This window comes from Xenopus laevis, chromosome 2L, assembly GCF_017654675.1.
Source record: "Xenopus laevis strain J_2021 chromosome 2L, Xenopus_laevis_v10.1, whole genome shotgun sequence".
Taxonomy (NCBI): Eukaryota; Metazoa; Chordata; class Amphibia; order Anura; family Pipidae; genus Xenopus; species Xenopus laevis.
In genome coordinates this window covers 158,591,590-158,605,448 of record NC_054373.1, presented here as the reverse complement: position 1 = coordinate 158,605,448, position 13,859 = coordinate 158,591,590, and the positions used below count along the sequence as shown (strand labels likewise).

Below are 13,859 nucleotides of genomic sequence, written 5' to 3'. Positions count from 1 at the left end.
AATCATTCGCAATGCGAATAAATGTTCTCAAAGTGAGACAGTGGGATAGCAATGGCGAATTTTATAGTTTGCGACAGAGTGTAGTGTATGTAATAAAACTTCTTCATGAAAAAGTTGTCTGGTTGTCCAAAAGTTTACCCCACCTTCAAGCAGGTGTTTAAAGGTTTGCAATGCGCAATTAAGATTCGCAATGAAGAATATTACATTGAGACGTGAATTTTTATTTGCAGATTTGTTCTCTTTGCAAATTTTATTACATTTACCCCATAGTATTCAATCTTCCATATGTTGTGCATTAGATTGTAAATTAATAATGGCATCCTATGACGTCTGGGGGTCTGGCAAGTAGCCTATGGCCATTAAAGGAAAACTATACCCCCCAAACAATGTAGGTCTCTATTAAAAAATACTGAGTAAAACAGCTCATGTGTAAAACCCTGCTTCATGTAAATGAACCATTATCATAATAATACACTTTTCTAGTAGTATGTGCCATTGGGTAATCATAAATAGAAAATTGCCATTTTAAAAAATAAGGGCCGCCCCCTGAGATTGTAAGATTCACTGTGCACACATACAAACCACATGTAAGGTCACATGAGCCAATTAACAGACAGAGTTCTGCCTTTTGCTTCCTCACTTCTTCCTGTTACAGTTAGTGTTGTAGTATTTCTGGTCAGGTGATCTCTGAGGCAGCACAGATAGAGTCACGAAATGGTGGTTCAAGGCAAGAGACGTAAAAGGGCAATATTTATGTAAATATATATTCCAGTTTGGTAAGATTCTTTAATATGTCATTCAATTTGATATAAACTATCTGTTGCTTAAGTATTCATTTTTGGGGTATAGTTTTCCTTTAATATCCCTTTGAATGCTACATGGCACCCATCAGACTCTGGTTTGACAAGCCCGATTTAGTGTAACACAAAGGCAATTTAAAGGATAGACAATGAGACAAAGTGAGAGTTTGTTTTTTGTTGGCATTACAAAATTACAATAAAAATACTAAATTAAAGAAAAAATGTTTTTTTATAATAATGAAGGTTGCACAGTACGAAGAATCCCCAAGGAATATAATGAATGAAACCAAACAGCAATCTGGACTGAATTCTATATGCTAATTATAAATAATAGCTGCAGGACGTGTAGTTTCTGGGTGGTAGCCCAGTTCAAGTCCCAAAATGACTTTAAAAATGCTTAAATTCACGTTAGACAAAGGACTTTGGAAGCAATTTGTCCTATTCCAACACAGTAGCTTAATGAATTCCATCTCTTGAAGGGAAATTTTCTCCACCCTTATGATGAGGAATGAAAGGCAAATACAATGCAAATAGAAAAGTATATATAAAATGTTCTACAACAGGATATAACAAGACTTTTAATTGTCTCTGGGATTTCACAATATGAAAGTTCTTTTGTATTACATTCATTCCAAACGTTCGGTGTTATCATTTTGATTGAAATATTATCCTTGAACTGCACCATCAATTTTCAGGACCTTTAAATGCAATGATATGTTTATGTCAAGGGAGATAGGTGAATACTAATATTCTCCATTTAAATAATCTTTAAAGAATGTAGATTTTCCATATTTATTTTCTTCAAAATATGTATACAATTTCCCATGTATACACTAAATTGAAAATATTATTAAATAGAAAACTACAGACAGTCTGATAGTACTCAGAATATTGTAAATACATGTTAGCTGGGGTTTAATATGGGAACACAGAGTGTTGATTAGATGAAAGAGAAAAGGCTATTCATGTACATAATAGACTGGGTTATTTAGTGACAATACAAACTGTAGCTGTGGTGAGAATGAATGGGAACAGTATGTAAATTGATTGCAGAATCCAAGAGGAATAAACCACGCAACAGATTTCAGGGGCCTACAGACAGACTCATTTATACACCAATACAGTTTAAGTAATGTCGTTTAAGATTTACTACAGGTAGGGATCTACCGTATAATCTGGAAGTTACAAAGAAATAACAATACCTATTATTACAGTGTTATGTTTAAACACACAGATTGACATTTTTAACTTATCTGCCTTTCCTTTGTAATAATTTAAACTAAGCTAACATAAATTCATGTTAAACATAAAAATACTATAGAATCTCAGCATTCCAGTAATAGATCCCCTACTTCTATTACTAAGTAATAGGCTCTAGAAAAGGGACAGGTTGAACTAATGTATGGCAGTAGAATGGAATGGCATTAAAATATTGTTCTAATGTAGTGATCCCCAACATGTTGGTCTCAGACCAATTGGATGTTGCTCCAAGTGGCCTCAAAGCAGGTGATTATTTTTGAATTCCTTGCTTGGAGGCAAGTTTTAATTGCATAAAAACCAGGGGCACTGCCAAACAAAACCACCTGTAGGCTGCCAGTCCACATTGGGCTACCAATAGTCAATCACAGTCCATAACTGACACCCTCAGGAACTTTTTGCATGTTGCTCTCCAACATTTGAATGTGGCTCACATGTAACAAAAAGTTGGGGATACTTGTTGTAATGGTTCTTATGGATCTCATTAACATGATTAAAATTTGCTAGATGGAATATGATAATAAAAAAATGGATGCTGCAGAAAGAATCACCAAAGAAACAGCATATATATAAAGGCTTGAAGCACTTCTAATTATGGCTGCCTGCTACAAAGCTTATTTCAGCTGGCAAGGTATAGCCCAACAAACACTGCCTCTCTGGTTTACACCACAGGTTTACTTAACTCAGACTTTCACATTCTTAAAGGGGTGTTTCACCTTTAAGTTAACTTTTAAGGGTGGATTTATCATGGGTCAAAGTGAAAATTCAAATTAGAATTTTCAAGTTTTTGTTATGGCCAAAACTGTCAAATTCGACATGGGAATTATTAAAATTTGATTTGAGTTTTTTAAAAAAAAAATTGAATTCAATTTTCAAGATTTATCATACACTGGCCCTTTAAGAATTTAAATTCGACTATTCGCCACCTAAAACCTGCCAGATTGCTGTTTTAGTCAACGGAAGATGTCCTGGCATCAATTTGGAGTTGTTTGCAGCCTTCCTAACATTTTCAGAGAAAAAACTCGAATTGAGTTTTTGAAACGCGAATTGAATTAGATTCAAATTCGATTTGAGTTTTCGGATCGATCCTATTCACCTGAGTTTTGAAAATCTGATATTTTTTTTATGAATTTCGATTAGTCAAATTTCGAGTTTATGGGAGTTTTAAATTATTCTAAATTTGACCCTTGATAAATCTGCCCCTATATATGTTATAGAATTCTAACACACTTTTTTGCTCTTCATTATATATTTTTTTAAATTTTTTTAATTATTTGCCTTCTTCTTCTGACTCTTTCCAGATGGGGGTCACTGAACCCATCTAAAAAACAAATGCTCATTAAGGCTACATTAGTGATCTTTCTATTTAGGCCCTCCCAATTTATTTCCAATTTCAATTCAGTACATGGTCGCTAGGGTAATGTGAAAATTGCAATCTGCAGATCTGCTGAATAAAATGCGAAATAGCTCAAAAACCACAAATAATAAAAAATGAAAATCAATTGCAAGTCGTCTCAGAATAGCACCCTCTGCATCATACTAAAAGTTAATTTAAAAATGAACAACCCCTTAAAATTTAAATTGACTACTAATAACAGGGAAAATTATGACTTCAAAGCATTAAATAAATAAAAGCCTGATTCTACTGCCATGCTAATTGTTTTGAAGTTGTGTGATTCAATTAAATACCATGAATACATGAAATAAATGCCCGTTTGGGACAGAAAATATATGGAAAATGTGGACTTCTGATTGGCTGTGCAGAATCAACTTGGTGTATCCAAATACTTTGAAGTACAGCAGCTCGGCAGTGAGTTCCTGGCTAAGGAAGAACATTTTCTCCTTCCCCACCTACGTTCTCTACAGCCCATTTTTACTCACTTTCCCCAGCTGCATTGAAACAACACATTTTCTGCATATTTTCTGGCCAAGAAGACACTAATTCCATGCCCTATCTCAATAAGAAAAAAAGGAGTGAAGGATATCTGAGCTGGGAGGAGATTTTGGACTGCAGTCGATGAAGCAACATGTGTGCAAATATTGCATTAGTGGTGGATCGTTTCAGTCATAAAAGTTTGACTGACTCTTATTTCACTGTAAATGTATTTGTTGTTCTGTAACATTAAATAAATGCCAATCCCATGCTGGTGTATTTTAAGCTCAGCCAACAAATTTAAGCATATGAAAGAAGCAAGGGTGAGGTCATATATACAATTATAAATGTTGTCTGAATGTTTTATTACTTTTAGATTTAATAATAAATAATTTAATAATACAAAACATTTTGGATAAAAAAAACGTGTCATGTTCAAATTCTGCCTGAAATGGATAACGTGATCAGGTACTAGATACAAGTACCTTATTATAACAAGACTCAACAGTATGATTAAGGGATTTGATCCCAAAACACGTTAGGTCTTCATCCAGCAACCTGCTACATTAAACTTTTGTCCAGAAGTGCAGTCTACGTAGAGTCTTGTTATTGGATACAGTGGGGACACTGGAGACTGAGCACCTGGCAAAAGGAGGAATGAGCGGTGAGCTTGAGCGATCTCTTATTTTTGTTTTTTGCCTTATTATAAGTCACGTGAATATTTTCTATTTCTCCTTAGACCTTTTACGACTTTCCAGTATCTGCCTGGAAACAAGCAAAGAAACCCAGTCTCGCTTTTGACAACAGGGGCTATGAAGGAAGCCCAGATGACCTGCCCTCTTTGCCTGATGATGTGGGCTCAGTAGTGGTGGCAATTGAAGGCATGACTTGCCAGTCCTGTGTGCAGTCAATTGAAGGAAGGATCTCTAAAATATTAGGGATAGTAAGCATAAATGTATGCCTGGAACAGAATAATGCTGTTGTCAACTATTTACAGTTAGAAATAACGCCACATCAAATTTGTGAAGAGATTGAAGACATGGGTTTTGATGCAAGTTTATCAGAGGAGATGGGGATTACATCATCTCTAAAATCGACTTATTATGGCGACGATGTGATAAAAATTAGAGTAGAAGGCATGACGTGCCAGTCTTGTGTCAACACAATTGAAGGCAAAATAGGCAAAATTCAGGGTGTGCAGAAGATCAAAGTGTCCCTTAGCAGTCAAGAAGCAATCATCACTTATAAGTCAGACATCATCCAACCAGAAGACCTGAGGAAATACATAGAAGACATGGGATTCGAAGCTTCTATTAAAAACAAGCCAGATCCAACAAAGCTTGGGACAATTGACGTAGGACGCTTGCAGAGCAGCTCTACTGAAAACAATTTAGGGGGTAGCCCCACTGAAACTGTGACTTTAGGGATAGACGGCATGCACTGTAAGTCTTGTGTGCACAACATTGAAGGATATGTATCTGGCCTTGCCGGCATTCGAAGCATCAAAGTCTCACTCGAGAACAAAAATGCCGTTGTGTGCCTTTATCAAGGGTCTACCTCACTCTTATCCTTAAAAGAAAGCATTGAAAATCTTCCTCCAGGGAACTTTAAAGTAACGCTTCCAGTGGTGGTAGAAAAGAGCCAATCATTAACAAGAGACAGTATTTATTCTTCTCACACAGACCAGAGCATAGGTGGAAACATGGCCTTAATTAGTATTGGGGGAATGACCTGTGGATCTTGCGTATCATCAATTGAAAACATGATTTCACAAAGGAAGGGCGTACTGCATATATCTGTTTCTTTAGATGAAGGGAATGGGAACATCTTCTACAATCCACGTGAAACAAATGCAGAGGAGTTACGATCAGCCATAGAAGATATGGGATTTCACTCCACTCTTGAATCTGGTATGTGTTCATTGCCTTGTTTTTTTTTTACTTCCAACCATGTCATCATTTTAGCCACTGTTTTTTTCATTTCTACAATACACAAATGCCATGACTAACCTGTAAAGGATATACTTAAAAAACAGTACTGAATAATGTCATTTATTTCACATGAATCACTGAATTTTGTGAAGAAATAATGTACACCATACTTTAAAGTATAAGGACATTACATCACCTTGAAGTTCCATGACTTATATAAAAGCTCTCAGCCTGATGCCTCATGCCTATATAGAGTCATGATTTTTAATATTGTTGTAATTTACAGCAGGGGATGTAATTTCCTTCATTGAGTAAAATCCATTTTTTCTGCAATATTTGCTTTTCACATTTGAAGCGGGCACCATGCATACATGAAGCTTGTTACATTTTGGATCTGAATCAAAAAGAATAGTAACACTCAATGTGTTTTAACACGGAATGAAAGTGTTTTAAATGAATGACAATATAATGTACTCTTGCCCTGCACTGGTAAAACTAGGGTGTTTGCTTTAGAAATACTACTATAGTTTATATAAACAAGCGGCTGTGTAGCCATAGGGCAGCCATTCAAGCACAGGATACACAGTAGATAACAGATAAGTACTACTATAGTTTATATAAACAAGCTGGTGTGTAGCCATGGGGGCAGCCATTCAAGCACAGGATACACAGTAGATAACATATAAGTACTACTATAGTTTATATAAACAAGCTGCTGTGTAGCCATGGGGGCAGCCATTCAAACACAGGATACACAGTAGATAACAGATAACTGCAGAAGAATCCCATTGTATACTATAGAGCTTATCTGTTATCTACTGTGTATCCTGTGCCTTTTCTTCTTTTATCAGCTTTGAATGGCTGCCCCCATGGCTACACAACAACTTTGTTATATAAACTATTTTAGAGTTTCTACTGATCACCATGATCAAATGTAACTGCTGTAAAGTTTATTTGTGTAATGGTTAGTTAGGAAAACGTTTCTTCTTAAAGGGGAACAGTCGCGAAAATAAAAATTTTATATAAGCTTCATCATACTGAAATAAAAAAATTTCTAAATACAATAAATTAAATATTCTGCATTGTTTCTGAAATAATCAGCTTTATGTTCACTATCCCTCTCTCAGCATCTGTTTCTCTTTATTTTGTCTTCATGCAGCAGTTGGATGTCAGATTGACAGTTAGATCCGATACCGGTATATCTTATGGGGGGGGAGCTTCCTTTCCTAGCAGATGCATTAGAGCTCACTCAAATAACTGATTCCAGTACAAACAAAATAACTGCCTTTTGCACAAATCCAGCCTGTAGAGAGGCATGATATCTGGTGATTATAATAGAGTGAGTTCTAATATAGCTTTCTAGGCAAAAGGAGCCCCCTATAAGATATATTGGATCATTCATCTGATGCCCAACTCCTGAATAAGGACAGAATGAAGAGAAACAGATGCTTATTTCAGTATGCTGAAGCTTATATTGAATTTTCATTTTTGCGATAGTTCCCCTTTAATTTAAATGGATGGTGGCTCCAGAAGTGCTAGCACCATAACTTTGTGACCTAAATAAATTTGCTCATTAAGCCACACACTGTTATAAAGGTGTTTGTATTGTGCAGATAACTCACTGTCTACAAGCCGTAGTCAGTATAACTCCCAGGAAGAGGACAACAAGCAAACCACCACAAAGAAAATTGATGGCAGCCAAAATTACATATTGGATGTTCTACCCAAAAAATCTCACCCGGACTTTAATAATGATAAATATGATACAGCTCCTGAGAAAAGTTTCTTGCAGATCACAGGAATGACGTGTGCATCATGTGTTTCTAACATTGAGAGGAACCTAAAAAAGAGAGATGGTAAGCAAGACTCTCTGGTGCTTTTGGGTGTGCTGGCAAAGCTTTTTAATTTATTGGTGGAGGGCTGGGGCGAAAAACACAGCGCACATTATTGTTACAATTATAACAACTATCCCACCTATGGCCTTAAGTTTTTGTTAAACTAAAACCTTTATTTTACTACTGAATGTGGTATGTGGCATGAATAAAATAGCACCTTCAAATTTCTTAGATTAAAAATAATTGATGAAATGTTATAGAGAAGTGGGGCCTGTTATCCAGAACAAACACTGCTTGCAATAAGCAATACATATACAAATAACTTAAAACCATAGAAATATACATCTTTTGTAATAAATGTATATTGCGAAAGAAAATGTTTAATAAACGTATATTGCAAAGTTATTTAGAATTACATTTTCTTTTACTAAGCAAAAAAAAAAATTTTTTTTGGGTTGTTTTTATATGTATTGCTATTGAAAGCCAGTGCTTGTCCCTTTCGGTGTTGATAAAATGTAAGACAAGGCAGCTGATTAACAGACCTATCTTTGCTGGGGAACTAAGACTTTTGTAACATTGTTTAAAAAGTAACAACCGGGAGTTAAGCAAATGCTGCTTTCAATAGTAATTGTTTTTTTTTATAAATAACTGTAAAACCACAGATTTTTAATAAATGCATATTGGAAAGTTGCTTAGAATTATGTTTTCTTTTTTTAGGCACATTTTTATTTTGGGGTTGACTTGCCCTTTAATGCGTTAAAGTTCTGTATCAGTTAACCAGTGTACCTTGCTAGGTATGAAAGGGGCAACAGACAAATAATGCTGTGAATATTAGCAATTACATTATTTAAATTTTTTTTTAAAAAAATTATAAATTTGAGCAGTGCATACACAGTGGAAATCGACCGTGTTTTTAATGATTATTAACATTATTAGTGGTTATAAAAAGGAAGCTTTGGGCAGCCTTATTGGATATTTTTTAATTTGGGACTTACCAGTAATTGTGTTTGTAGGAATTGTGTCCGTGCTTGTAGCACTGATGTCTGGTAAGGCAGAGGTCAAGTACCACCCAGACAGAATTCAGCCACTGGAAATAGCACAACTAGTTGAAGATCTAGGATTCGGGGCATCCGTAATGGAAGATTACACAGCTACCGATGGCAATGTGGAGTTAATTGTGAGTCAGCCTATCCATTGACTACCTAATTATAATGCTTTATCCCTGTGTCTAACTGCTTTTGTTTTAATACAGAAAAAAAATGGGGTTATGTTTTAATAGAGGCAAAGTTTCTACACGTCTAATCACTTACAATAACCAATATAATCAGGTCACTTGTTTGTAAGCAAACATCATATTGGCTGGTACAAGCTACTGCACCTGAGCATTTTACAGGTATGGGACCTGTTATCCAGAATGCTCGGGACCCTGGGGTTTTCTGGATTTGGAGCTTCATACCTTAAAGTCTACTTAATAATCATGTAAACATTAAATAAATCCAATAGGCTGGTTTTGCTTCCAATAAGGATTAATTATATCTTAATTTGGATCAAGTACAATTAAAAATTTGGATTATTTGGATAAAATGGAGTCTATGGGAGACATAATTTTGTCTTTCTGTAATTTGGAGTTTTCTGGATAATGGGTTTCCGGATAACGGGTCCTATACCTGTATTACATATGGGGGTAATAATTATATATTATTACATCAGTGTTTGGGAATTTATATATTTCATAGAGGTATTCGGTTTGGGATTCGGTTTGGGATTCGGCCATTTCCAGCAGGATTCGGAATCACATGACTTTTTGTCACAAAACAAGGAAGTAAAACATTTTTTTCTTTCCCACCCCTAATTTGCATATGCAAATTAGGATTTGATTCGGTATTTGGCCAAATCTTTCTCGAAGGATTCGAGGGTTCGGCTGAATCCAAAATAGTGGATTCGATGCATCCCTAATATTTTACTTTATACTTTATACTGTATTTTATACTTATATACTTTATACTGTAAAGTACAATGGGGTAATGTAATAAAAGGCTTAACGTTTGCCTATGTCTAGTAATCCATAGGAACCAATCAGATGTTTGCTGTTAAACAGCTGACCAGTTAATGCTCCCATGCTGATTTGTTGCTATTAGACCTGTAGTCTGATATTTTATATTTGTCACCCACATTGGAACATACATGCATAGTCTGGGCATAACAAATATTACAAAAAATATATTTAAGACAAATACCCAAAATGTTTAATTAAGTGAGACAAAATATCAGTTCTAGAGCTGGTCCAGGTGCTTATGCCAGAGACTTATGGGCATATGTAAAATCATGAGGTGTATTGTGTCTACAACACATTATCATAGGTATGTGATTGTGGCCTTTTTTTATGACACAGTCACCCCAGCATTTTTGGATAGAGAGGCCCCAGTAATATAGAATACAGTGGCATAAGCAGTTCAAAAGACTCCAGCAATAAATGGTACAGGAATAGGAAGCAGTGTTCTGGTTATTATGTTAGACATCCAGTCACTCCAGCCTTTATACATTACATTTTTCCTAACTATATTAGAAACATTTTTTATTTTGCACAGCCTATCTATTTACCCAGTTTGTATTTTTACACTGAACAATTCCTTTAAAGTAATGGAAATATAATGTACTGTCTTAATGCACTGGTAAAACAGATGTGATGCTTCAGAAAATAATATGAAAAATGATGCGATAAACATCGGAGCTCACCCAGTATCGCTGTGTCTTCCTGGTCGCGGCCCGTGTGAGACGCCGGCTACTTCCCGCCGGCATTCAATGTAGAGCAGTAGTTAGTCTCATCAAATTCGGCGCTGTCCCAGGACACGAAAAGCAGACTACAGCTTCGGTGCAAAAAGGTAGGCTTTATTTCAACACACACTTGGTCAGGGTGTACAGCGGTGGGTGTGCAGGGCTGTTAGACTTACGCGTTTCTTGCCGGATCTCCCGGCACTTCCTCAGAGTCATTAGACATCACATGACTCTCAACTTAAATAGTTAAAGTGTTAGAAGTACAGGTGCATTTGAATTATCAAAGTTGTTAACATCCATGTCTAAAAAACGTTAGTATAGAAAGTGCATATTGCTTTTATGTGTTTATAAAATATATCTTAAAACAAACTGCAATTTGAATATAGAACATGTGATCTTGTGTTAATATTATAATATATATATATATAATTAAATAAATGTGACATAAAGGAATGTGACAAAAAAAGGTTTTTTTTGGGAACAATTATTTTTTAAATTATTATTAGGTGAATAAACAAATATTGAAATATTATGAAGCATCCAAATTATTCCTATTCCCTTATTTAGATCACAATATTATAGTAAAACATATGTTTATTGTTATAATTTAAAAACATTTCAACATGATGTTAAAAACAAATATATTTCCTTCGAGGGGTGTATATGTTACTATGTTGTATAAAGTTACACGACATTGTATACATTCATGTGTCTATTTAATCTGATTGTTTAGTGTAACTTATATCAGCAAAAGGAAACATTCGTAACTTCTTAGCTGTTGTTTAATACTTAGAGTCTTTAATAGAGCAAGGAATTTATATCTGAAGATCTATTATATATTTTATTTTTTATTCTTTTATTTTGATTATATTTTAATAAACATCATTTTGTATATATCTAGTTGTATTTTTTTATAGATTCATTATCATTTTCATTTTTCTATATTGTTTTTGTATCTTCTATATATGTCGGCCAAGTAAAGATTAAAAATAGGTAATCATTGATTATCATACAGGAGGTTGTTAGTTCATTTTTTATTATTATTTCCCAATGATTTTTTATGATTTCTTATGGTTTATTACATACTGTTTAATACTGTAAATTAAACAAAATATATTGAAATGTTATCAATATTAGGCTATTTTAGACCATTGATATTCTCACATAAAAGGAATTGATTATAGTCAATATTTTGAGTAATTAATAATGCAAGTTTATCATAGTATATAGGGAATATAAGTGAGTCTTATATAATAATATTTAGTAAGAATAAGTCACAGAATAATTCCCTTATAGTGATGATAGAGTAAGGATCTGGCATTAATAACTATCTTATGAAATGTTTTATATCACTCTCTTTATTAAGTCCTTTTGGTTTGGCAGTATTCAAAGTTAATATCCAATAAAACTCCCTCTTTGTTAATTTTCCTTCTATATCACCTTTTCTCTTACCCTGTTTTATAGATTCAATCACTTGAAAGCTTACATATTGTTCTAACGCTTGATGTTTATCTATTATGTGCTCAGCTATTGCAGATGAGACGTCCCTCCTATTTATGCAGGCCAGATGTTCCAAGATGCGGTCTTTAAGTCTCCTAGTAGTTTTACCTACCATAGACATAATCAAAAAGATCCAAGGGTGAGATTTATAACTACATACAGTACTGAGGCAAAACAAATACAAAGAATAATTCACAAGCATTGGTCTATACTATATGGGGATCCCATTTTATCTAGTATGGACCTTAAGAGACCTCAAATAGTATACAGACGTAGCCCTAATCTGAGAGATAAAGTGGCACCGAGTATGTTACCAGATATTAATAATGCGGATAATAGCAATTGGATGAAAGTCCTGGGCACCTACAAATGTGGAGCGAATATATGCAAGTGCTGCCGCTTTATCAATAAATCTGATCAATTTCAAAGTACATATACACAAAAATACTATAAAAATAGGATGTATGCGAATTGTAAAACTATAAATGTCATATACCTAGCAACATGCAAATGTGGACTACAATACGTAGGTAAAACTACTAGGAGACTTAAAGACCGCATCTTGGAACATCTGGCCTGCATAAATAGGAGGGACGTCTCATCTGCAATAGCTGAGCACATAATAGATAAACATCAAGCGTTAGAACAATATGTAAGCTTTCAAGTGATTGAATCTATAAAACTGGGTAAGAGAAAAGGTGATATAGAAGGAAAATTAACAAAGAGGGAGTTTTATTGGATATTAACTTTGAATACTGCCAAACCAAAAGGACTTAATAAAGAGAGTGATATAAAACATTTCATAAGATAGTTATTAATGCCAGATCCTTACTCTATCATCACTATAAGGGAATTATTCTGTGACTTATTCTTACTAAATATTATTATATAAGACTCACTTATATTCCCTATATACTATGATAAACTTGCATTATTAATTACTCAAAATATTGACTATAATCAATTCCTTTTATGTGAGAATATCAATGGTCTAAAATAGCCTAATATTGATAACATTTCAATATATTTTGTTTAATTTACAGTATTAAACAGTATGTAATAAACCATAAGAAATCATAAAAAATCATTGGGAAATAATAATAAAAAATGAACTAACAACCTCCTGTATGATAATCAATGATTACCTATTTTTAATCTTTACTTGGCCGACATATATAGAAGATACAAAAACAATATAGAAAAATGAAAATGATAATGAATCTATATAAAAAAATACAACTAGATATATACAAAATGATGTTTATTAAAATATAATCAAAATAAAAGAATAAAAAATAAAATATATAATAGATCTTCAGATATAAATTCCTTGCTCTATTAAAGACTCTAAGTATTAAACAACAGCTAAGAAGTTACGAATGTTTCCTTTTGCTGATATAAGTTACACTAAACAATCAGATTAAATAGACACATGAATGTATACAATGTCGTGTAACTTTATACAACATAGTAACATATACACCCCTCGAAGGAAATATATTTGTTTTTAACATCATGTTGAAATGTTTTTAAATTATAACAATAAACATATGTTTTACTATAATATTGTGATCTAAATAAGGGAATAGGAATAATTTGGATGCTTCATAATATTTCAATATTTGTTTATTCACCTAATAATAATTTAAAAAATAATTGTTCCCAAAAAAAACCTTTTTTTGTCACATTCCTTTATGTCACATTTATTTAATTATATATATATATATTATAATATTAACACAAGATCACATGTTCTATATTCAAATTGCAGTTTGTTTTAAGATATATTTTATAAACACATAAAAGCAATATGCACTTTCTATACTAACGTTTTTTAGACATGGATGTTAATCACTTTGATAATTCAAATGCACCTGTACTTCTAACA

At 33.6% G+C, this 13,859-nt stretch overlaps 1 protein-coding gene across 2 annotated transcripts in view; it reads left to right on the top strand.

Moving 5' to 3' along the window:
• atp7b.L (ATPase, Cu++ transporting, beta polypeptide L homeolog) overlaps nt 1-13,859 on the top strand; it is an 82,723-nt gene that overhangs the window by 33,695 nt on the left and 35,169 nt on the right. For both annotated transcript variants that reach the window (XM_018247610.2, XM_041582614.1), the window contains 3 exons: nt 4,670-5,840; nt 7,475-7,717; nt 8,710-8,873. In XM_018247610.2, coding sequence (XP_018103099.1) covers nt 4,670-5,840; nt 7,475-7,717; nt 8,710-8,873 — 1,578 coding nt within the window. The remainder of the gene's footprint in view (nt 1-4,669; nt 5,841-7,474; nt 7,718-8,709; nt 8,874-13,859) is intronic.